The sequence below is a fragment of the Aethalodelphis obliquidens genome, unplaced genomic scaffold (assembly GCF_003676395.1).
Source record: "Aethalodelphis obliquidens isolate GAN/ISIS:26980383/991018 unplaced genomic scaffold, ASM367639v1 scaffold89, whole genome shotgun sequence".
NCBI lineage: Eukaryota > Metazoa > Chordata > Mammalia > Artiodactyla > Delphinidae > Aethalodelphis > Aethalodelphis obliquidens.
Genome location: NW_020838033.1, coordinates 5655516 through 5678955, shown reverse-complemented (window position 1 = coordinate 5678955; position 23440 = coordinate 5655516). Strand labels below are relative to the sequence as shown.

At 52.8% G+C, this 23440-nt stretch overlaps 1 protein-coding gene across 4 annotated transcripts; it reads left to right on the top strand.

The window, feature by feature from the left end:
- Positions 1–897: 897 nt before the first annotated feature.
- RAB5C (RAB5C, member RAS oncogene family) lies at positions 898–23198 on the top strand. Of its 4 annotated transcripts, none has more exons than XM_027094648.1 (6): positions 898–1048; positions 18633–18885; positions 20333–20484; positions 20691–20813; positions 21672–21765; positions 22275–23198. In XM_027094648.1, the coding sequence occupies exons 2-6, from the start codon at positions 18720–18722 to the stop codon at positions 22388–22390; spliced, it is 651 nt and encodes a 216-aa protein (XP_026950449.1). In that variant the 5' UTR covers positions 898–1048; positions 18633–18719; the 3' UTR covers positions 22391–23198. The 4 variants fall into 4 exon arrangements, with proteins under 4 accessions (XP_026950449.1, XP_026950450.1, XP_026950452.1 ...); XM_027094649.1 differs by lacking the exon at positions 898–1048 and adding an exon at positions 5310–5415; XM_027094651.1 differs by lacking the exon at positions 898–1048 and adding an exon at positions 12860–14228.
- The last annotated feature ends 242 nt before the right edge of the window (positions 23199–23440 follow it).

The window sequence follows — 23440 nt, the reverse complement described above, 5'->3', positions numbered from 1 at the left end:
CTTTGATTCCATACAGGTTCCGAGTAGTGTCCCTGGGGGTGGGATGCAGAAGCAGAGGAGATGCTGGTCTGTGTTGGGGGGTCGGGGGCGGGCAGAAGCAGAAGTGGTCTTAATCCATACTGAGGGGAGCAGAAAAAATAGAAATAGTCCTGATCCATAGGAAGGGCAAAGTGGGGACAAACAGAAGTGGTTCCAATCTGCATTTATGGATGTATGGGGAGCGACAAGGCAGAAGTGGTCTGACTCAGTATTCGGCATCAGAGACAAGGGCCGGTTCTGGTTGTGGATGGAGAGAGGCAGGGGCAGGGGCGGAGGTTGGGGTTGAGCCAAAGACGGAGGGTTCCGGTTTACGGCTGGGCAGTAGCAAGAGCTCTCCCTGTGATCCCACCCAGTAGCCTCCAGAGAGCCCTTTCTATAGCGCTTCCATCATCTTTCTCATCTCAGAATGTCCCCAACAGTCGGGCTCCCATAACTGACTTGGCCCGAAAGCTTGGACAGGGGTTTCTCCGCGTTAGGGAGCGCTTAGGGCTGGTCCACGCGGCCTTACGTGCATATTCATTCACACCATGTTTTTCCTTTCCCAATTCTGCACACACAGCCTTCTGCACTCTTGCAACGCTCCGCCAAACGCCTCCCCTCGGGGCGCCTGGAATCCGTGATGACGCGGTCGGCAGGCCTGGCCTTAAAGAGTTCCCGGCCGGGCTCCGCCTAGCCGGCCGCCGGCTCCACCCTAAGCCTAAATCCCAGGCGGCCACCGGCTCCTCCCAACGCTGCGAACTACAAGTCCCGCCGTCCTTCGCGCGCGCTCTCCCGCCTCTCCCGCACCCCACGCCGGGACCGCCTGTGAGTCGGCCAAGAGTGCCTCCCATTGGTCTCTCCGCCCTGTCAGTCGCCTGGGAGTATTGAGGGGCGGGTTGGAGGTGGAGATCCGGATCCGGAGCGGCTGAAAGGCGGAAGTGGAGGCCGGAGCCTGGGACACCGCTGGGGGGAGAGGAGCGGAGCCTGTCCGAGCCCCGGCCCCAAGTAACGCCGCCGCCCCGGAGCCGCCGTGAGTGTTCCTGTCCTGGGACGCAGTGTCTCGTTCGTGTTGAAGCCTCTCCGGGGCGGCCCTTCCTCCCGCCCAACCCTGGCTTAGGGGGATACTGACCCCTCCCCCGACCCGTAGCCCCCTCTTAAGGGGCTCCCCAGGCGTCGAGCCAAAGCGGGGGAGATCTTTTCTTTCCTTCCCTTCCCTGCCCTTCGTGAGCCTTGGGAAACTCCTATGGCTCTCCTCTGGCCTGTCCCGGTCCGGTTGTGGGAGGGAGAGACCCTGAGTTCCTCTCCCTCTGCTCCCAGAATTGGAGGAATCTTTGTCAGGTGTGAAAGAGCCTGTCCCCCTTCTCTTTTAGAGGTAGCCAGGAGTGTTGTCTGTCGCCTCTCTTGTCCCCAGCCCGTCCCCCCACCCCGCCCCGCCCCGTCCCACAAAAACAGTTGTCGCTCCAGCCCTAGAGGAATTTTATCTCGATTTCCTGGGGCTGGGGCGGGGTGGGGTGGGGGGGGTCCTGGCTGAGACGGCTCCCACAACTCCTTAACTTCCTCTCTTTCCTCAAGCCAGAGAGCCACCCAGGATCTCAGCAGAGTTTAAAGTCTGGGTCACTCTTTAGGAATGAGCTGTCTTCTCCGTGCCTTGCCCCCTGAGCCCCCAGCCCTGTCCTCTGGTTGTGTTGTGTCGTTCTCTGAGTGTATCTCTGGCTCTTCCTGCCTCTGAACAATTTAGCTGAGGTTTGCTCGATCCTAGCTACAGATCACATAGATCAGGATAGATCTGCCCATTCATTATCATCTCTCTCCCCTCCTCCTCCCCCCTTGCTGGAGTCTCAGCCCTGTCCTCCCAGAGCCCGTGAGTGGTTCCAGGCTGCCTCAGAGGGACTGCTCCTCTTGGGACTGCTGTCTGTTGGTCCTTAGAGAAGAGAAAAAAGACCAAAAATAAGGAGTCTGGAACTGAAGAGTCCTGGGCTATCTCTTTCCCACCCTAAACACACATGCTCACCTCCCTGATCAACAGGTCACACCACTTTTAGTCCTAGGGTCTATCTCCATTCCCTTCTGGGCTTGATCAAGTAAGTTGTAGATTGCAGAGGATTAACTTGATGCCACTGTGGTGGCACCTCTGGGTCCTTAATGTGCAAATTTTTGTAGCCCAAGGAATTCCCACACATGCCACAAAGTGCTGATGCTCCCCACCTTTTCCGAGAGGCAGCCGGTACTGACATCTGATCCTTGTCCCTTGCTTGGGACTTAGGTGTGTGAAATGGCTGCTGTCTCAGACCAGGCTGGGAGGTTCTTTGTTATGTGGCCAAAGTACAGGCCAGAGACTGCACCTTAATGAGAGCAGCCTGACTCTGAGGCCATGACTGACCCTTGCTATCTACAGTGGAGGAAGGGAGGGAAGGCCATGCAATCTTTGGGAATTTCTGTATCTCTTCAGTGTTCTGGGCCATCTTTACTGCCCTTGGATGCTACTTATAAGTGTTAAAGTTGTTTCGTCTTGAGAGCTTTTTGACCTCTTCTGGACAATCACCAGTGTCTGACTCCTGCAAACTTTTGAGCTAGGCCTGGGATGCACTCCTTTCATTTTTTATGGAACAACAAAAAAAGTTTCTTGTCAGAGTCAGCAGTAGAATCACAAGCTCTCTCTGTGGACTTCTTTGGAGGATTGTTGGAGACTTCTATGGCCAACCTGGTTTCTCTAATCTGGTCAGTCTGTGCCTCTACTCACCGGCCATTGGTCTCTGACCAAACTTACCTCCTCAGTAGTGGGCTGTAGTTTCTGGAACTCTTTGGGAGTCCCAGGATGAGGCTGGCCAGCCTTCCAAGGGGACCTTCTTTGTCTGGACTTGATCTCCCAGCTCTAATTCTAAAGCAAGCTTTTGAAGGAGAAGCTCTCCCTTTCAGTGAGACAGGAAGGCGCCAGTGCCCTGACTGGTTAGGTGGCCACTTCTGGCATGCACAGATTATAGAGTCCAAGCAGAGATCTGCCACTGCTTGGCAGAGAGGGGGACGGCTGTGTGTGGGCCAGAAGCCCCTCCCCTCTGATGCCCTTCCTCTCCTGCTTGCCTCTTACAACCAGTGGGTCTTTTTCTGCCTTTATACTATAGAAGGGTGGTAACAACTGATTTTTATAAATCAGTCTAAAGTTGCCAAGTTCTTTTCACATGTGTTCCTCACATGTGTTCCTGGGAGATTGTGGGAATTGTATCTCCACTTTAGAGATGCTGCTGAAGGAATGGAAGTAGTTTGTCTTAGATCACACAGTTAGAAAATGGTAGAGCTGGGTCTTGGGATTAGATGTACCTCATCTTGCCTGATAGCGGGTCCTCCTTTGGTCTGTTTGTGGAGGGAATGGACATGCGGGTGAGCAAGCAGTGGCCCAGGTCAGATTCTTTAGCATCCTCATCAGTGGCACTCCTCCTCTGCTTCCGGTATTCTTCCCCAGCCCTACCGCACCCTCCTGTCTTCTTTCTCCTCTGCCTCTGGGGACCATGGCAGTTATGGGTCCTGAGTCAGTACTCTTCAGGGCCTGAGAGTTTGCTCACATCTGCATGCTATTAATTTCTTGGGAAACTGAAAGTCAGGATGGCTAGAAAATGAAAGTAAAAGTGAGTGGCCTCAGGGGTCCCTCTGGGCAGGGTGAAGGGCACAGGGAACTGGTGGAGCTGGCCTCTGCTTAGCCCCCGCAGTTCTCCTCTGGTGCTGCCTACTGCTTCTAGTGGGAAGGATGTGGCTATCTATCAGGTGCTCCTTTCACTAGAATTTACATGGAAACACAGAGTAAGGTCAGAAATTTAAATTCAGCCCCACCAACCAGGTACTTCTTAGACCCTTCTTCTTCTAACCCTTGCCTGGTAAACAGAGGCGGTGTGGTGGGGTGGAAGGCACGAGAGCCTTAGAGTCAACCAGGCCTGAGTTGTCATCTGGACTCCCTCATTTACCAGTTGCGTGGCCTTGGGCTTGTTACTTGACCTCTCTGAGCCTCTCTTTCTTCCAGTGAAATGGAGATACAAAATATCTTGCTGAATTAGAAACAAAGGGTAAAGCTAGTCCATTCCCTGGCACAGGATGGATAATCACGAGGTCCATGGAGTTTTGAAGGTACATCATAATTCATCCCTAGGATTCTGATTCAACATTTCTACCAGTTTTCACTGGGATGCTCGGTGGTTTGATGGATGGTTCCCATACTGTCTTGTTCCATAGATGGTAAACAGAATTGTTGTGGGTTCTATTCCCATTTTACTGAAGAGAACGCTAAGACCATGACTGTGCGCCTCCCGCTGGGGTTCTCAGACCCAGTGGATACTCAGAGCCACACATCTCTGCATCTTCTAGGCACTTCAGTCTTACTCAGTTTTCAACATTTTTATACCAGAACAATCCTGGATCTATTACAGATTGGAATGCAAAGTTTGCATGTATTTAAGCTAAAACAGGAAACTTGAGGACAATATTTTGATTGCAGCAGGCTGCTTTGGGTTCGATTCCCAGATTCCTGGAAGTTTGCATTTTCTCTCCCCCAACTTGAGTCGGGATACTTTTGTTGGGGCCATTTCAGGTAGAATTTGTAAACTAGGATGTGCCCCAACCCAGGTAATAGTGCTTTCAAGAGCCTTGGCAGGGGAGAATTGGAATATTTCTTAAGGAGTTCTCTGCATTAATAGCTTGGTTCTATAAAAGATTAGTTTTCAGAGTAAACATCCCCATCTCTTGTATATAGGAACAATAATGCAAATAAAAGCTAAACTTTTTGAGTTTTGCTTCCGATGTGCCAGGCACTCTCCTTTGATCCTCGCAACAGCCCCAGGACGAAGGTACTGCGTTCAGTCCCCAGGTTACGGTGGGGACTCCATAGTGAGTGGCAGAGCCGGGGGAGAAAGTCTGTGCTCGGATCCCTCCTCACCCTGTCTCTGGGCTAACTGCATGCTCTTCCCTTTGCACGGAAGGCCCTTCTCCACCTCCTGCCTGGGAGCAGCATCTCCCAGCTTTTCTCTCAAAGCGCAGTTGGAACATCACTTCCTCTGTGAAGCCTCCCCTCCCTTGAAGGAGGCTGAGGGCTTTTCTCTTCCCTGTACTTTCCTCTCATTGCTCCTTGTCTGCCTCCTTGTCTAGTGTGTGAGCCCTGTGGGGGCACCGATCGTGTCCTGTTTTATCTCTGTGTCCAGTCCCACTGTGACACCCAGCATAGTAGGCTGTGGTTGTCCAAGGAAAGGGCAGACATTCAAACCTCCCCTTGAAGCAAACGCCTGCCCGTTTCCTCTTACATACACAGCACAGATGTGGTGAACCTGAGATTCATGCTCACATCCCTCCGATCCCAAAGTCTGAGCCATTTCTTCGTCCATCCTCCGCAGAGTTGCTCATAGATAAGAGAGCGGACAGGTAAACAGGATGAACGCTACAGTACAGATGATATAGGGGGTGGAGACAGGTCACAAACTAAATTTCCAGAGGGTACAGCTCTCTGTCCGGCACAGTTTCATCAGGAAAGGCAGCATGGCTTTGGCCACCCACGGTGTGCTGACCCCCTTCCAGCATGCGTGTACCTGGTCAGTGTGCCCCCACAGCTGTGTGTGGTTTGGCAGCACCGACCCCAGGTCAGGGCTGGGCAAGGGTCTATGGAAGTGAACTCAGCTCTGGGCCCTGGGTGCTCCTTCGCATATCTGCACAAGGCTCATTCTTGAATAAGGGTGGGCCTAACAAGGGGGGTGCCAGCGGAAAAATTGCAAAGGTGGTAAGGTTTCCTCCCAAACTGCCACACCTGGTCTCCACTGTGATTAACGTCTTACATTATATTGTACATTTGTTGCAATTAATGAACCAGTTATGATACGTTATTATTAACCAAAGTCCATACTCTATTCACATTTCCTTAGTTTCTATCTAGCGTCCTTTTTCCGTTCCAGGATCCCATCCAGGACACCACGTTACCTTTTAGTTAGTCTTACCTTTAGTCATGTCTCCTTAGGCTCCTCTTGGCTGTGACAGTGTCTTAGGCTCTCTTTGATGTTGATGACCTTGAGAGTTTTGAGGAGTATTGAGGAGTCATGTTTTATAGCGTGTTTCTCAATTGGGATTTGTCTAATGTTTTTCTCACGGTTACACTGGGGCTATGGGTTTGCGGGAGGAAGACCTCAGAGCCATTCTCACCACATCGTATCAGGGGTGTGTACAGCCAACGTGACTTAGCGCTGTCAGCGTCAGCGTTGGTCACCCGGCTGAGGCGATTTTTTTTTTTTTTTGACTGCGCTGGGTCTTCATTGCGGTGCGTGGGCTTCTCAATGCGGTGGCTTCTCTTGTTAGGGAGCACGGGCTCTAGGTGCACGGGCTTCAGTAGTTGTGGCACACGTGCTTAGTTGCCCTGCCGTATGTGGGATCTTCCCGGACCAGGGCTCGAACCCGTGTCCCTGGCATTGGCAGATGGATTCTTAACCACTGGACCACCAGGGGAGTCCTGAGGCGATGTTTGTCAGGCTTCTCCACTGTCTCCCCTCCCCCATTTTGTGCTGTCCTCCGTGGAAGGCAGTCCCTCTGTGTAGCCCACACTTGAGGGGTGGGGAGTTAGGCTCCTCTCCTCCAGGGCAGGGTATCTACGTGAATTACTTGGAGTCCTTGTACACAAAAGATTTGTCTATCCTCCCCCATTTATATATTCAATTATTTATATCACTATGAACTCGTGGGCATTTATTTTACACTTTGGTTTATAATCCAGTACTACTTCATTTTATTGTTCAAATTGTTCCAACTTTGGTCATTGGGAGCTTTTTCAGCTCCCTTTGACCTACCCCCATCATCTTGGGGTTTTTTGTTTTCATTTTTGTTAGCACTTCCTTACTTTTTGGCACTACAAGATGCTCCAGGCTTACCTTGTGTATTTCCTGCCCTGGTCCTGGAATCAGCTGGCTGTCCAAGGCCACTCCCTTTTTAGCAAACGCTTCCTCTCCATATTATGTTGATATGGAGTTTTGTGGTCGGAGTTATGTTATTTCTCCTCTTGATGGTTAGTTGTAGTCACCAAAGCCTCCAGAGGTAGGTGAGGTGGAGCTGCGCCTGGGAAATCCACCCCTGGAGACTCCTGGGAGCTGACCCCAATGGCAGGCGGTTGCTTCTCCATACTTCTGCTACCCCTGCCTCATGCTTTTTGACTGATCCAAAAATGGTCGGATTTGCTATTTACTCTGGAGTTTACTATCCAGTTGGGAAGGTGAGGTACATAATCATTGAGTATTTCAGGTGCTAAGTTCTCCAGCTAAACCTTCCAGGTCTGGTAGGCGAGTCCATGTGGTCTGGGCCAGCGTTCTTTTGCTGCCATTCAAAAATGGACCTCCCCTTTGGGAGGGTTCGTGCAGGGTTTGTGGCTCCAGGCAGGCTCAGGGCAGGCTGTCACTTTGAGCTGTGATCCTGAATCATTGAATAGCTTAAATCCTTCCGTTGTACTGTCATCCTTATGAAGATGTGTAACTTGAGCCCTGCTGGAAACACTAACTTGGGATCTTAACAGGAGTTGGTTTACAAGCCTCTGGCCTTCTATTCATAGCTCCGTGTGTGTCCCCTTCAGGTGGCTCTGTCAGAAGCATCCCAGGCGTGGGGGAGGGCGTGGGGGAGGGTGTGGGTGGCCTCCCTAACCCTGGCTGCTCTCCTAGTCATCAAATTGCTCTCCGAGCCGCTCCAAAGGCTGTGGTGATTAATGACACCAATTTCCAAACCTCTAGCATTTGCAGCCTGTTTTTTAAAAGGAACTCTGGTGTGTTTGTCAGCTGTCCTAGTCCTGTCCCCTCCCCCTCTCCACCACGGAACTCCTTCCCTTTCCTGAAAGAGGCTTTGAAATGGAAGGAACGGCATTTGGGCTTTAAGATGTTTTGTGTTGTAGGGTTTTTTTGTTTTTTGTTTTTTTTTAAGAGTTCATGACTTGCCTGGTTAGGGGCTTTAACTCACTGTTGATTTTTTTTGGTTGGTGGTGGTCGTCCCCCCCCCTCCATTCTTGTGGCTTTGGAAGCCAGTCTCTAGAGAATAGAAGGTTCTGGTTGTTGACAGGACATAGGACATCAGCTGTGAGCTGCTCCTTTTTCTAGGGCACTGGTGAAAGTTGTTGTCTCAGTCTGTTTGGGCTGCTATACAAAATTACAACAGACTGGGTGGCTTATAAACGAGGAAATTTATTTCTCACAGTTCTGGAGGCTGGAAGTCCAGGCTCAGGGGGCCAGCATGGTTGGGTTCTGGTGGAAGCCCTCTTCCGGGTTGCAGATTGCCGACTTCTTGCTGTGTCCTCACATGATGAAAGGGGCAAGGGCGCTCTGGGATTCTCTTTTAAAAGGGCACTAATTCCAGTCATGAGAACTCTGCCCTTATGGCCTCACGTCTCAAAGGTCCCACCTCCAAATACCATCACAGTGGGGATTAGGATTTCAACATAGGCATTTGGGAGAGGGACAAAAATATTCAGACTAGAGCTGTTGTCCTACTCAGCATTCTCTCCAGATGAGGGGCACTGAGGAATGGGGTTCAGGGAAACGGGAAGCAAAAGCAATATGTGAATAAATAGTGTTTGAACGTTTACTCGAGGAATCCACTTCACAGGGACTTCCCCGCCACGAACGTTTATTTATCGAGCGCTTGCTCTGAGCCAGGCCCTTTGCTGGGAGTCTTCGGTGCATCCTTTACCCAGCAGCCCTGGGAGATGGGTGATGCTAATCTCTCTATTTTACACGGGAGGAGATGGGTTTAGTGACACAACACAGAGTCACCCTAGGAAGTGGTGGCTCCAGGACTTGAACTGAAGTTTGACTCCAGCACTTGTGCTCTTCACGCCTGTGTAGAAGGAACCTAAGAGGTCCTGTCTGGGGTGGCGAGGTGTCCCCTTCGCTGGGCTATGGCTCTGTTAGGGGATCCAAACTGTCTGGCAGATGGATGTGTATTGAAGCCTTCAGCTGCCCCGTTCACTTGCCAGACCTAACCGGGCTGTACCTACATCGCAGGCTCGGTTCACCACATTTATGAACACCCACTGTGTGTCAGGTTTGATGTTATGTGCTGTTAAAGGGAAACCCATAGTCTGCCTTTGCGAATTTTGTAGCATGATCGTTTCATCTGCAACATGCCCTTAGCTTCTCTCACTTTCTCACTCCCAACCCTCAAGCCCCCAAGTTGTCCAACCTCTTGCCACCCGCAACAGTCGCGAAGATTTGGGGCTATGAAGTAGAAGTGTGATTCATTCATCGAAACCTGTTGAAACCCATTCATTGCCTGATTTCTTCACTTCACCCTTCTACATTTTGTTCGACAAAAATTTAATAAAGAGGGCTTCCCGGGTGGTGCAGTGGTTGAGAGTCCGCCTGCCGATGCGGGGGATGCGGGTTCGTGCCCCGGTTCGGGAGGATCCCACATGCCGCGCAGCGCCTGGGCCCGTGAGCCATGGCCGCTGAGCCTGCGCGTCCGGAGCCTGTGCTCCGCAACGGGAGAGGCCACAACAGTGAGAGGCCTGCGTAACAAAAAAAAAAAAAATATTTAAGAAAGAAAAAAATCAGCCTAAAATATTGTTCTTTGGCACCAGGGCTCCTGAGAGCAGCCATCATCCCTCAGATCCCACAGCAGGAACTTTGACCTTGTTTCTCGTTGGTTGGGCAGCCTCTGACCATAGCGTGTGTGGTGTCTGAGCAGGAGGAATTTGGTTTTGCCAGATCTGATACCTGACTCTTTTTTTCCCCTGCTTGCCTCTGAAGCATGACCTCTGCCCTCTGCTCTCTGTTTAGGAGCTGAGGGCAAAACAAAGAGGGTGGTAACTTAAACTGACTTTCTGTTTTTTTGTAAAGACAGGAAGGGTTTGTGAGAGGTGTCAGTTGTTGGCATGAGTAGCTCGATCAACAGGTGTTGCTGATGATCCTGACTTTCAGCAGAGGTTCTTAGAGTCTTTCTGGGCCTGGGGCAGCAGCAGAAGCAGCAGCTGTTCAGGCAGGTACTCCTGGCCCCTGCAGAGACCTTCCCAAGACAGAGGGATCAATGGGCCCTGTATTGTTGAGATCCTAGTTAGCACCGTCTGGGGAAATAGTAACTGCATGAGCATAAACAGCTCAAACACAGAGTAATGGTGAGGCTTGTGGGTCAGCTGGTCTCCTACAACTGTCCTGACTGGCTTCCGCATGACCTGTGCTCCATCCTGGGGCCATGGCAGGTATAGGTTGTGGCCAGGGAAGAAGCTGAGCCTTGTCCAGCTATCTTTGTGTTCTACCTGGCACCAGCAGGTGAAGAGCTGGGGCGGTGGGGGGGAGGTGAGCCACCACACAGCCTTGGTCCCATTCCCCCCGCACCCCGTACCCCGTACCCTGTAGCTGGATGCGTGTGTGGGTTTGTGCCACCGAAAGTGCCAGACTTCAAATTGGGCTTTCGCTTGAGGCTTCTTAGCTGCCCCGCATGGGCCTGGAGAGTCTGCCACAGCCTTGCTGGCTGAGGTGCGCTGAGCCGGAGGCCAGGCCCTCTTAGGGAGATAGTCTCTTAGGAGTAGCACTCGTAGGGCCGAGAGCCCCCCCGGTGCCTCTTCGAATCAGTAGGCAGCATGAGCCTTGCCTGGTGCAGCTGTAGGCAGACCGCTGTCTGGCTGGCTTTCCCCATGACCCCACCACCCAAGCGCCTGGCTCCTCTGTGGCCAGCAGGGCCGGTGAATGAGAACCCTAGAGCTGCCCCTGAATCCCGGGGCCCTTCCACAGATGGTATGGGCAGCCACAACGGCCAGGCTGTGTCAGCAGATCCCTGTAGATAAGCCCCTGCCCCCACCAGCAGCCTTCCTCCCCATGGGCACAGGAAGAGAGGGACTGGAGGTTTTCATCCTGGGCCTGAAAGTTAGCGCTGACTCTGCTTCTCCTCCTCTCCAGGGAGCCCGTCTGTGGTTGAGAGCTGAGAAAGCAGCTTGGAGATCGGAGAAGGATTTCTTGGTGCTCTTGCTGGGGCAGGGCCGCGGGAGGCTGGGGGTCTGTCCTCAAGAGTGGCTTCCACCCAACTCGGCCTGGCATCTATGCTGAGCGACACAGCTGGTCTTCCCGACAAGGGAGAGGGCTGCAGCGGCAGCTGTGCTCTGGCTGGCTGCTCCTGGCACAGTTCCAGGTTCAGCCCAGACGCCGGGCAAGGGCCACTCGGTCATGCATATCCAGGGTTTAAGCCTCTTGGTGCCCCTGCACACTGGCCCCTTTTGCAGGTGTTGGTGGAGTTCATGGACTCCATGCTCACAGGCGTCACTGTGGTGCAGGAGTGAGTCTAGGCACTCAGCCCCAGTAGAGTCTTACAGTTGAAAGGGGAGTGAAGTGAAACTGCTCCTAGTTAAGGGAGTTGGGCGGGCTGGGGCAGATTTAAGGGCCTGCCCCAGCGGTAGGGGGCCCCCTCTCACTCTCAGGCCCCCTCTGGGATGATTTCCCTCCCTTCCCCCTGGAAAGGGAGTTGTCTTGCTGTGGCTCTGTAAAGGCAGCATACCCTTCCTCTCCTGCTGCCATCTCCCCTCAGCCCCCTACTTACTGGTGGGAAGAGGCTACAGCCCTGGCCTGACACACCCTGTCAGCATCTCCCCGAATCTCAACCTGCACCGTTAAGCTTCTGCTTCCAGGGCCCAGCTTCTTCTGTGACACGCTCCAGGTGAGAGACAGGCTCTCTGTGTGGCAATTCCATAGTCCTGGTCACACAGGGAAGACACCCCTCTCTTTGATTCCACCCCTAAACCCCTTTTCCCTCTGCAGATACGCTCTGGACAGGTTGGGGAGTGCAGAGCATCACACCATCATAACCTCTTTCTCCCTGCTGAAAAGACAAGCGTCAGCTTCTCTTTTTACTATCGTGAAGCTTTAAACAACTTTAAAATTCTTTAGCTCACAGTTAAGTACAAACAATAAATATATTCTTAATATGTATGCAGCGGGCACATTTGTTTATGGTGAATCCTGCTCTCTTGCCCCTTATTTGTTTGGGTATCTTTGTTCTCTTTTGGCCCTCTTCTAATTCAGACAGCATCTTTTTCATAGTCTTTTTTTTTTTTTTAATTTATTTATGACTGCGTTGGGTCTTCGTTGCTGCTCATGGGCTTTCTCTAGTTGCGGTGAGCGGGGGCTACTCTTTGTTGCGGTGCACGGGCTCTAGGCGCGCGGGCTTCAGTAGTTGCGGCACACGGGCTCAGTAGTTGTGGCTCGTGGGCTCTAGCGCGCAGGCTTCAGTAGTTGTGGTGCACTGGCTTAGTCGCTCCGCGGCATGTGGGATCTTCCTGGACCAGGGCTCGAACCCGTGTCTCCTGCATTGGCAGGTGGATTCTTGACCACTGCGCCACCAGGGAAGCCCCTTTTTCATAGTCTTTACTCTGAATTGTTTTATACTAAGACAGAAAATATTTTATGTACAGGGGAGCTAGATTGGTATCATATTTCTAAGCTTTAATTTTTCATTGCTGTATGCAAAATTCTATACCAGCAGCATTTTTAACGTTTTTATTGACATGTAACTTACATACAGTGAAGCTTACAAATCTTTTTTTTTTTTAATAAATAAATGTATTTATTTATTTTTGGCTGCATTGGGTCTTTGTTGCTGCGCGCAGGCTTTCTCTAGTTGTGGTGAGCAGGGGCTGCTCTTCCTTGCGGTGTGTGGGCTTCTCACTGCAGTGGCTTCTCTTGTTGTGTGGCACGGGCTCTAGGCGCGCACGGGCTTCAGTAGTTGTGGCTCGCAGGCTCTAGAGTGCAGCCTCTGTAGTTGTGGCTCACGGGCTTAGTTGTCCTGCGGCATGTGGGATCTTCCCGGACCAGGGCTCAAACCCGTGTCCCCTGCATTGGCAGGCGGATTCTTAACCACTGTGCCACCAGGGAAGTCCCGAAGCTTACAAATCTTAAGTGCATTTTTACATTTGCAGACGTCCATGTATCTACTTCCCAAATCAAGATATAGAACTTTTCCATCCAGCAGCGTGTTTTTTAAATTTGATACAAACTCCTTTTCCCATGGTTAAAAGCCATATTTTATTAAAGCATAGACAGAAGGTGGTGGCCCCATTATTCTTAGTGGATGTGATGACGTTATTAATATTCTTGGGTTTTCTATCTCTGATGGTGGAGCCTTTCTGGAGTTATGAGTCCTGGGCTCGGGCTCTGCCACCACCTGGCTGTGACCCTGGGCAGGTCACCTTGCCTCACCTCCATCTCCTCTGTAGTTATGAAGAGGAGTTTTGAGCTTTGACAACCAGTGAGTCAAAGCTACTTAGTTAGGCTCTTAGTATAACAACCCTGCCGTTCGTTAGAACCTCACCTTCAGGAGGGCGCTGTACCATGCACACCATGTGTTGTTTCATTTAACAAGTCTGTGTGACTGGTATTAAGTAATGCCATTTTATAGATAAGGGACTGAAGCTGACAGCGGTCACTCATCTGCCTTGGCCAAGGTCACTTAACTAAGAAACGGTGGAGCCAGGCTTTAACCAAACCCAGTTCAGCCTCCCATGTCCTGACTGCTAGTTGTGCTGGGAAGGAGCGTGGGGACCTCATGGGGCTCTTGGCTTGTGTTGCTTCCGATTCTTCTTTCCTCTGTCTCTGCAACCAGCTCGAGGCCTGCGTAGTCCTGCTGTGAGTCTTCCCTGTGGTCCTGGGTGCCAGTAGTGGTGGTTTTCCCGTTGAGGATGAGCTGTGTTCTTGAGTCAACGGGTAAATCATCTCCCCTGCTGTTCTGAGCGTTTTAATGTCTTCTACCTTAGCTTTTGAACCTAATTACCTCTCCCGTGTCCCCTGATTTTTTCACTTATTCTCTTTAAGCTAACAGGTTGCTTCTGATGTCCTCTTGCCCAGCTCTCAGGGTGTTAAATATTGAGGAATGCTTGTATCCAGAGTAAAGTGTAGCTGGAGAGCCACCGGCCAGAACCGCCTCCAGGGGCCCTGGGCGAGCTCGCTGGGTTCTCCGCACCACGCCCTCCCCACTCCTCTCCCTGTCCGGGTCCCAGGGGGCCCCAGGCTAACCTTGAGTGAGCCAGTCTAGAGCAGACCAGCCTCTGGCCAAAACAAAATCTGGTTGGTTTCCTTAATCTGCTCACTATCCGAGCTGTGCCGGGACTCTCAGCTAGAGGAAGTCTCCGAAGCAAACAGGAAGCACGAGAGAGACACCCACCAGCTGGAATTGCTCACTCTTTACCAGAAGGACAAAGAGTATGAAGTGGGTGACTTCATGGATTAGAGAAGAGAAAGGTGAACATTTCGAGTGGAGGCTGGGGGGAGGGGCACCATTCCAGCAGGATCTCGCATCTTGGAGAAGGCTTCAGGTGTTGAATAAAGCCAGGAACCAGTCTCCACCGCCAGCCTGATCCACCTGTATTGTCCACGGTACCCATCTGGGGGGCGCCTTTCTCGCATTCCTCCCTCCTTCCTGTGTCAACTGCAGCTCTTGGGCTTAAATCAGCCTCCTAGAATCACTTGGGGATTATTTTGTTTTATTTTTTTGGCCACGCCGCACGGCTTGTGGGATCTTAGTTCCCTGACCAGGGATTGGACCCGGGCCCCCAGCAGTGAAAGCACCCAGTCCTAACCACTGGACCACCAGGGAATTCCTGGGGAACTTGTTTTAAAAACACTGATTTCTGGACTGCACCTCTAGAGATTCTAGATTCAGTTGGTCAGGCTTATTTTCTAAACGCCCCAGGTGATTCTGATGAAGAAAAGTTTTGAGACCCACTGACCTACAGTGTCCAGAGCAAGGAAGAGCAGCGTCCCGCTCTTCTTTCCTCTTTCTCTCCCCGCTTGGCCCCAGGATGGGCTGGGTGTGTGCCCATTATGCCTGTTCACGGGCCAGAGTGTTTAGGAGCTCCGATCCCTTCTGCCCTTTCATGTGCCCCGTGGGGAAAGGTGTAGGATGCCCCCGTTCTCGAATTCTGTCCCGTTTCCTGTGAAGACGTGGGGTTGGGAGTGGTGCTTGTTCTCGTGGCCTCTGAAGAAACCAGGTTTCTGATTTGGAGCGTGGTGGAGGGGGTCACGGCAAGGAGGGGCCCTCGAGGTGCTGCTCTACCCATTTCAGCAGCTTCATGAAAATATCCAGGAGGAAATTCATCCCACTTGTGTGTTTTTCCTGGTGCTGGAGAAACTGGTTTTTAAAAATATATATATATTTTTGGCCTATTCTGTATCTTATAAGGAACTTTGACCACAGCTTTAGCTCTTAAAGGGAATTGGATTTTGGTCTGAAAGAAGGCTTTTACCGGGGACTTCCCTGGCGGTCCAGTGGTTAAGGCGCCGTGCTCCCAGTGCAGGGGGCACGGGTTCGATCCCTGGTCGGGGAACAAAGATCCCTACAAGCCACGTGGTATGGCCAAAAAAAAAAAAATTATTAAAAACCAGAAGACTTTTACTGTGCCATTTTGGGTTATAATTCCATCATTTGACTGTGCCTGTGGGTAACTCTAGCTGCTGGTTCAGGAGGGAAGATTCCCACAGTGGGCTTGCCTCCCCCAGACAGCAGGCAAGCTCAGTGAATTCACCTTTACCACCTGCCAGGGGCTCCGTCTCTGACTTCCCAGTCTTGGGAGGAGAGGGCATAGGGCTTCCTGGGGCTCAGAGTGTGGCCTTTGCCTGTCTGAGGCGCCTCCATGTCTCCATGTGCCCTTCATGGCACAATCCGCTTCCTCTGTGCTTTATTGTCTGGGAAGGTTCAAGACCTCTGCTCACGTGATCACTAAGTGGGTCCAGGTAAACCACGAGGCAACAGGCCATAAAAAAATGCTGTGTGTGCCTGCTCAGGTATCTGTGGAGGGCAGGACCAGCATCCAGGCAGAACATGTCACCAGGCGGTTTGCGCCAGGCGGAGCACCCAACAGCGCTTAAGAAATGCAGACACAGGCCCTTCTCCAAACCTTCATCGGATCTCCGGGGGCTGGCTGCACAGGTGATTTTGTTGTGCAGACACGGTTGAGAACTGAGAACCACTGCATGAAAGTTATTTGTCTCTCCTGGCTTGTTTAAAAAATCAGATTCTGTCTGGGCAGGTTTGGAAACCCACTGGTTTGATAGGGACGAGACTTAGATGTTACCTCTGTTTTTCTTGACTTGTAGATGCTGGTTACCTCCTACCCCAGTGGCCCTCAGCCCCAGCTGCTTTGCTTTTCTTGGCATCAGAGTCTTCACCTCTGTCCCCCTCACCCCACTCATTCATACCTCCTTCTCCAGTGCCCCAGCCACACTCTGTCGCCTGGCCAAGATTATGTGTCACGTGGATTCGTGGTAATAACCAACCTGTAATTCCATCGTGGTTTCCCATCATTGCTGTTGCCTGGCCCGGCCCTGGGTGACTCCTCCCACTGGTGGCAGGAATACACAGGGACTACAAGATCACTGTGACTGTCAGCCAGAGCCAGCCCTTGCTGGGCCAGCAAAGCTGCTGCCACTAAAAGAGTCTCTCATTCACCCAGCAGCCCGAAACCAAACACAGAGGGTGGGCGTTGCCTCCACCGTTCTTCCTACAGCCGGGAGGATGGCTGGCGTCCAGGCACCGTCACCATGTGCTGGGTGGCCTTGAGCAGGGCATTTAACACCTGAGCGCAGGCTGTTTATCTGAAAAATGGGAGGTGGTTTTAAAGCTTAAAGGAGATAATCGTTGTGCAGGCGTTCAGTAAATGTTAGCTGTCTCTGAAAATCATTTCATTTGGTGAGCGCTCTTTGAATTCCCTGTGTGTCCAGAACATAGAGAGGAAGGCAGCAAAGAAGCCAAAAGCACGGCCCTCACCTCAAGGGCCATAGTGTAGAATCTTGCCAACATCACTGACTGGGGTGAAAAGAGAAAGCATCTTAAACTAAAATATTTCAAAACTGGCGTTTCTTGTCACTAATTGAGATTTCCCCCCCCCGCCCCGTGCTTCCTTCCTTGTACTCTTGGGGAATAGGTGGCCCCCGCTTCAAACCTCTTTTCCTTTAGTGCCGTCCAGAAAGGAAACTGTTGTTCCTGGTTAGTGAATCACTCTTCCTGAAGCTCACTTTTTAAATGAGTTGCTGGGAGAACTTGGACGTGGAGAAACGATTTGAGGTTGCACAAAGCAAGCCCTCTGCGCCTGCTTCCCGCATGAGCACAGACCATTGCTTCCCACAAACGTTCCCCTCTTCATTCACACCCCGTCCTTTGACTGTCAGGGAACGCGCTCCCTGCGTTCAGGGGCAGGTCAGGGCTGTCTTGCTCCGAAGACCCTTCCTGCATAGACTCTATTCTGCACAGGGCATTCTCATCCAAACCTTTTCTTCTCAGCTTAGGTTCAAATGCCGCACAGCGTGTTTAGGACACAGTACCTACTCACAGTGCTCGTTTGTCAAACATTCTGTGTACGTTCTGATACCTTTTAGTATAAGTCTTCTAGAGGCTTCTGGAGATAGCCTCCTCATCCTTCTTTGCAGTTCCAAAACTTAAAAAAAAAAAAAAAAGTTGGCGCCTCCGAGGGTACCACTGACTGAGTGACTAAGATGTCAGTGCAGGGGCTTCCTTGGTGGTGCACTGTTTGAGAGTCCGCCTGCCGATGCAGGGGACACGGGTTCGTGCCCCGGTCCGGGAAGATCCCACGTGCCGCGGAGCGGCTGGGCCCGTGAGCCGTGGCCGCTGAGCCTGCGCGTCCGGAGCCTGTGCTCCGCAACGGGAGAGGCCACAACAGTGAGAGGCCCGCGTACCGCAAAAAAAAAAAAAAAAAAGATGTCAGTGCAGGAACACCAGCTGCCGGGTGTGCAGGTCTTGGTCTTGGTACCCGTGTTTGTCTCCGCCCTCCCACACCTCCCCCTCGTCCTCCCTCAGCCCTGCCTCTGCCAGTGGAGAATGGAACTGAGGTCTCTATTTAAAAGGGAGCTTTGGCAGCTGTCTGACTGCCGGCAGAGCTCGCTGGCTGTGGTGTGTGTTTGGTTTTTTAATGTGTGTGAGACTTCTGGCCCATCAAAAACGAGAGCGCTGGGGGGAAGAGGCTCAGGATGAGGGAGTGAAATAAGGCTTTGATTCCAGCCTCACACTGAGACCGGAGATGGCAGGACAAAACAGCTCTTTTGATAACGACTTGCACCTGGCCAGGCCCTGGTCCCTGAGTGCCCGGGAGGTTGGCCGAGCACCTTGTCTGAGGAGCTTTCCACCGGGACTCCCCGTTCCCTGGTTGGCCTCAGCACCCACTCTGGCTTTGCACAGAGGCAGGCTGTGATCTGAGCTACCAGACCGCACGCAGGTCAACTGTTTGTTGAGCTAGATCCTAGTGTCCGCTGAGCCATTTTCTGGTGCCCTGTGTTGCCTGTTGACTTAACTGTCACCAGGCTGGCATACGCCCATTCCTCTCCTGTGGGTGTTTATTTGTATGTGAATGTTCATATCTGGGGATGGGAGGTCAGTGTGTTTGCCCAGAACTGTGAGCCTAGAGTTGGGGGACCACTTTTCCCTTTACTGTCGGACGGCTGTAGGGCCAGGAGATGTGTGGTACAGCCTAGTCAGGGCTCGTGTCCTAACTTGCGAGAAGCCGGGCGGGGGGTTAGGGAGAGGGGAGGCAGTCAGCCAGGTCATCAGGGCGGGGCAGTGACCTGTGGTTTAGGGAGGGCTCACTGGGTGGCAGTCTTTGGCCTAACCCAGCACTTCCGATTTCTCCCTTGCAGTTGGAGGCCCCTCCCCACTAAGTGCCTCTTTGCACAGCACTGGCCCCCGCCCCCACGCTCACCGGCACCACTGCAGCGGGACGGGCCATGGCGGGTCGGGGAGGTGCAGCACGACCCAACGGACCAGCTGCTGGGAACAAGATCTGTCAGTTTAAGCTGGTCCTGCTGGGGGAGTCCGCAGTGGGCAAATCCAGCCTCGTCCTCCGCTTTGTCAAGGGTCAATTCCACGAGTACCAGGAGAGCACAATTGGAGGTGAGTGGGCCCAAGGGAGAGGGGGTGGCCTCAGGGAAGTGGAAGAAATGCCTTGGCGTGGAGGAGAAGGGAAGCTGACTGCCCAGAGGCTAAGCATGCCTGGGGCAGCAGCACCTTGCCTCATCTGGGCCCTGGAATCAAACCCAGCAGCTGGTCTCCATGTCAAGAGTCCCAACAAGCATCTAGTAGGAATTAGCTGAGATTCGAAAACTGCCTTCCTCTCCTGGTTCCGTCTCTTGATTTCTTTGTGTGGCCCCGGGTACATCCTTCCACTGGCCTGGGGAGGGAGAGGCTGCGTCTGCCTCTCTGAGGGTTCTTCTTACCGCTACCAGGCAGTGCATCTATCCCGGCCTCCCCCACGTTCCAGAATGGGGAAATGGCCTCGTAAGTGGGCTGGTGTTTCTGAAGCTGACCTTTACCCCTTCTTGAGCTCTGAGCCCGTCATTGATTTCCCAGTGGTCAGCATTTAGCACGTGAGGGTCTGGACCCAGCCTCCTGCCTCAGTGGCCAGTACACACCCCGAGGGGCTGGGGCCGACCTTGGGCTTGAGTCATCCTTTTTCTACCCTCTTGGTCGGCAGGAGGTTTCCAGGCAGCTGGAAACAAAGTAGGCCGTGTCAGCAGTCTTCTGTGCCTCTGCAGCACTGGAGTCAGGAGCTGGAGAGGGGAAGTGAGGCGGTGCCCCAGGCCCCTCAGGGAGGAGGGGGGAGGGCCGGGCAGGAGAGCGGGCTTCCTGCACAGAGCCGTCGGGATCCTCTGCTGCGACTCCCACCTGCCAGCCCCAGCTGCGAGACTCCTTTGAAGCACGTGCACAAGTGCCGTGTGTTCCCCTGCCTCCTCAGGCCAGAGATGGGGTCACTGTGTTCCCTGAAGGTCGAGCCAATCAGGAATAAAGTCGAGGGCAAAGCCGAGGGTGGCAGCTAGCCAGCGTGCCTGGAGGTGGCAGGGGTAGCGGGAAGCCGGCCACCCAGCCCCCGCCTGGCAGTAGCACGGCGTGTACTTCAGTCTCCCCAGCGTGGCTGAGTGTGTGTGAGAGTGTCCTCAGGACACCGAAGGCCAGCCATGCCCCTGGGCTGGAGCAGACGGAGGGGCTAGGACTGTTCTCTGAGGGGAGGGAGGAGAGGAGGAGCGTGGGCCCACCCTTTTGTGCTTGGAGCCAGGCTTCTCCTAGACTTTCCCTGTCCTGCCCCTCGCCGCTGTCCTTCAGAGAGGGCTCCTGAAATGGCTGAAGTACAAGCAGGCTTCCCTTCTCCTCCCACTCTTGCCTGGCTGGGTCTGTAAAGCCTGTGCAACCCCCAGCCCCCTCGACTCACAGAAGCGCCCGCTCCACCTGCCTTGTTCGGCTTCTCTGGCCGCCGGGTTGGGGGTTTTCGGGCTTCTAAGTGCAGATACGTGAGGGTGTCTCCTCGGCCCCTCTGCGCCTGGTAACACTGCCCTCCCTCTTCCAGCGGCCTTCCTCACACAGACCGTCTGCTTGGACGACACAACAGTCAAGTTTGAGATCTGGGACACAGCTGGACAGGAGCGGTATCACAGCCTGGCCCCCATGTACTATCGGGGGGCCCAGGCTGCCATCGTGGTCTACGACATCACCAACACAGTAAAGATTTTCCCTTGCTTCTCGACCCTTTGTTCCTGAATGGGGGGGTGGGCACATTTCCTCTGGTGTTTGGGGGTGTCTCGCCAGAATCTTCAGGGTGATGACATCTTAGACACCTCGGCTCTGCCAGCGCCAGCTTCTCCAGTGAACAGCCCTGGGCAGAATGCCTGCTCCGTCCTGTTGACGCTCTGGCCCTGTCTCCCCAGGATACGTTTGCACGGGCCAAGAACTGGGTGAAGGAGTTGCAGAGGCAGGCCAGCCCCAACATTGTCATCGCGCTCGCGGGCAACAAGGCCGACCTGGCCAGCAAGAGAGCCGTGGAGTTCCAGGTGGGGGACGGACCAGGCCCCGGGGGAGGACGAGCCAGCTCCACTCGGCTTCCCCAGGCTGCTCGGGCTTTGTGAAGGGCTGCGTTGGGCGGCAGCAGGGGAGCTTCTGTTTGCTGTCCCCTCACGGCTCGAGCATGGGCCTAAAGGGGATGCCGTCCACCACTCCGCCTTCTCTGTCAGTGGTGGTGGGGTGTGTGTGCATATGGATAGCAGAAGCTTCGGCTAATTTTTTCTATGAACTGGCTTTTTAATGAAATGGTGAAAAAGACAGACTTTTTCAGGTAATATGTGCACATAGGAGATTGTAAACAGTACAAGAAGGTATACAGGATGAAATTTGGGTCTCTGACCCTAGAAACTCAGTCTCCCTTCCCCCAAGTTCCTTGCAGTTTCTTGTCTTTCTGGAAACATGCAGAAGTGTATGAATCCCTTTCTTTACATACTATATACTTAACTTTTTTACCACTCCCCACCCGATGGACTTCTAGGTCGTGTGTAATTGCAAAAGACTGGAAACAGTGCCGTAGTCGACATCCACATACTTTTGTCCAAATGTGCAAGTGTATTTGTAGGATAGCTTTCTAGAAATATTTCCTAGCCTAGTGATTTTGAAGAGCAAGAAGGCAGAATGGGCCTATGGAGACCCGAGTCAAACTTCTGCTGACGTGTGTGAGCTGAGAGGTGCTGTATGTGAAGTGGGGGAGCTCAGAGCAGGGGAGCCTTAGGCCTGAACACCCCTGTGTTGTCTCTGTTGTGTGGAAGACACTGTGATCAGGGAAGATTTTTATCCTGGGCCTCAGCCCCTGCCAACTGTCAGTGTTTCCCTCCCACCCACTTTCTCACCTCCATCCAAATCAGGAAGCACAAGCCTATGCAGAGGACAACAGTTTGCTGTTTATGGAGACATCAGCAAAGACTGCGATGAACGTGAATGAAATTTTCATGGCAATAGGTAAGTTGCCTCGGCTCCCCTCCCCCAACCAGGGTGTGTTACTTGCCTGCTGTTCTGTGTAGGTCTGTGGGGTCCCTTCACCAACAGATCTTTTACCATTTTTGATACTTTGATAAAATTGTTTTCTTTTTCATCTGACTCTCAGATATAGATCGCTCACTCCAGAGGTTTCTAAAGCCTGGGCAAAGTCTCACCCTTCACTTCCTGACCCTGCAGCGTACCACCCACCTAAAGCTGTACATCACCGGCCCCCTACCCACTTAGGATTTTGGGGGTCATTTGGCTCTAGAGTCATCCTGTGTGGGTTTGAATCCTTGCTCTGCCACTTACTAACTCTGTGGTCCTGGGCAAGTTATTTAACCCCTTTGCCTCAGTTTCCTGAAAGACCCAAAATATACTTGGCACGTAGAACACACACCCATCAGGATGTTGGGTGGCACCCAAGTGGACTTGGGAGAGTACTAGGGTTCCCCCACAAACACCCATCTTCCCCCTCGTCTCCCAAACAGCTAAGAAGCTTCCCAAGAACGAGCCCCAGAATACAGCTTGTGCTCCGGGCCGGAACCGAGGAGTGGACCTCCAGGAGAACAACCCTGCCAGCCGGAGCCAGTGCTGCAGCAACTGAGCCCCCCTTACCTGCCCACTGCCCCCACCTCCTCCGCCTCAACGACCCGACTGGAATCCACTCTAACCAATCGCACTTACCGACTCGGGCCACCACTGGGGGGCAGGGGGAGGGGCCCACCATGGTTTCTCCATATCATTTTGATCATAGGCCGGAGTGAGTTATTCCACCTGCACCTTTCTGTACAAATACTAATTCAATTTTAAGTCTTAAGTCACTTTTTTAATATATATGATCTGCTCTTCCCACTTCTGCCCTTTCTACTGCTCTCCCACTCTTCCTTTGCCGGTAGTAGCCACGTGCCCCTGTTCCCCCCACCCTGGTGTATGGGGAGGCGGGGGTTGGAGCAGTTCCCCTTCTTTCCCTCTTGCTGATTAGCGGGCTCAGCAAGAGCATCCGTATCCTTAACTGTGTTTGGAGTGCGCTTCGTTCTGGGTGACGGGGCAGGCCCCAGGGGCCAGGGAAGGGGGAGGCAGCTCTTCCCTCAGCTGGCTGTCATCAGGCTGCAGCGTCCCCTCCCCACCGCCTGACTCACAGCTGGGAGAGAACCCACAGCATTACCACAGCATTATTGTGACAGCCACGAACCCATTGCCCACAGCCCCCTTCCCCCTCGTCCTTGGTCACCCTGACCTCTGGCTCTGAGCCCTGTTCTGACCAAATCACAATGATGAGTATTTGGGGGTGGGTGGGTAAGGGGGGGTAGTGGGAGGGGATGGAACCAACTTTTTCTGTATTTTGTATTGTATGTTTTCTTCAACATGTAACCAATCAGTATCTTGTCAATATAGTCAGCCGATCGATCGACCTCCTGCTTGTCTTCCTTGTCTTTCTCTGGCAGAGTTTATCAGACCGTAGCCTCTCTAGCTTACTTGAAGTTAATTTAAAATGAACCTCTAAATCTTGTTAAACAAAAGCTTTCTTCCCCCCCGCCCCCAAAGTGAGGGGATGTTGGTGGTCATGGTAACCAAGAGAAAGAGGCCAGCTGTTACTGCTCTAACTGGGTGGAGTGGGGTGAGAGTGAGCTGGGGCTGAACCTCACCAAGGTTG

Bases quoted from the DNA above. Each gene is read 5' to 3' on its own strand.
- RAB5C (XM_027094648.1), top strand. From the start codon at position 18,720: ATGGCGGGTCGGGGAGGTGCAGCACGACCCAACGGACCAGCTGCTGGG. The intron at 18,886-20,332 runs GTGAGTGGGCCC...TCCCTCTTCCAG, and splicing joins CCAGGAGAGCACAATTGGAG to CGGCCTTCCTCACACAGACC. The intron at 20,485-20,690 runs GTAAAGATTTTC...CTGTCTCCCCAG, and splicing joins TCTACGACATCACCAACACA to GATACGTTTGCACGGGCCAA.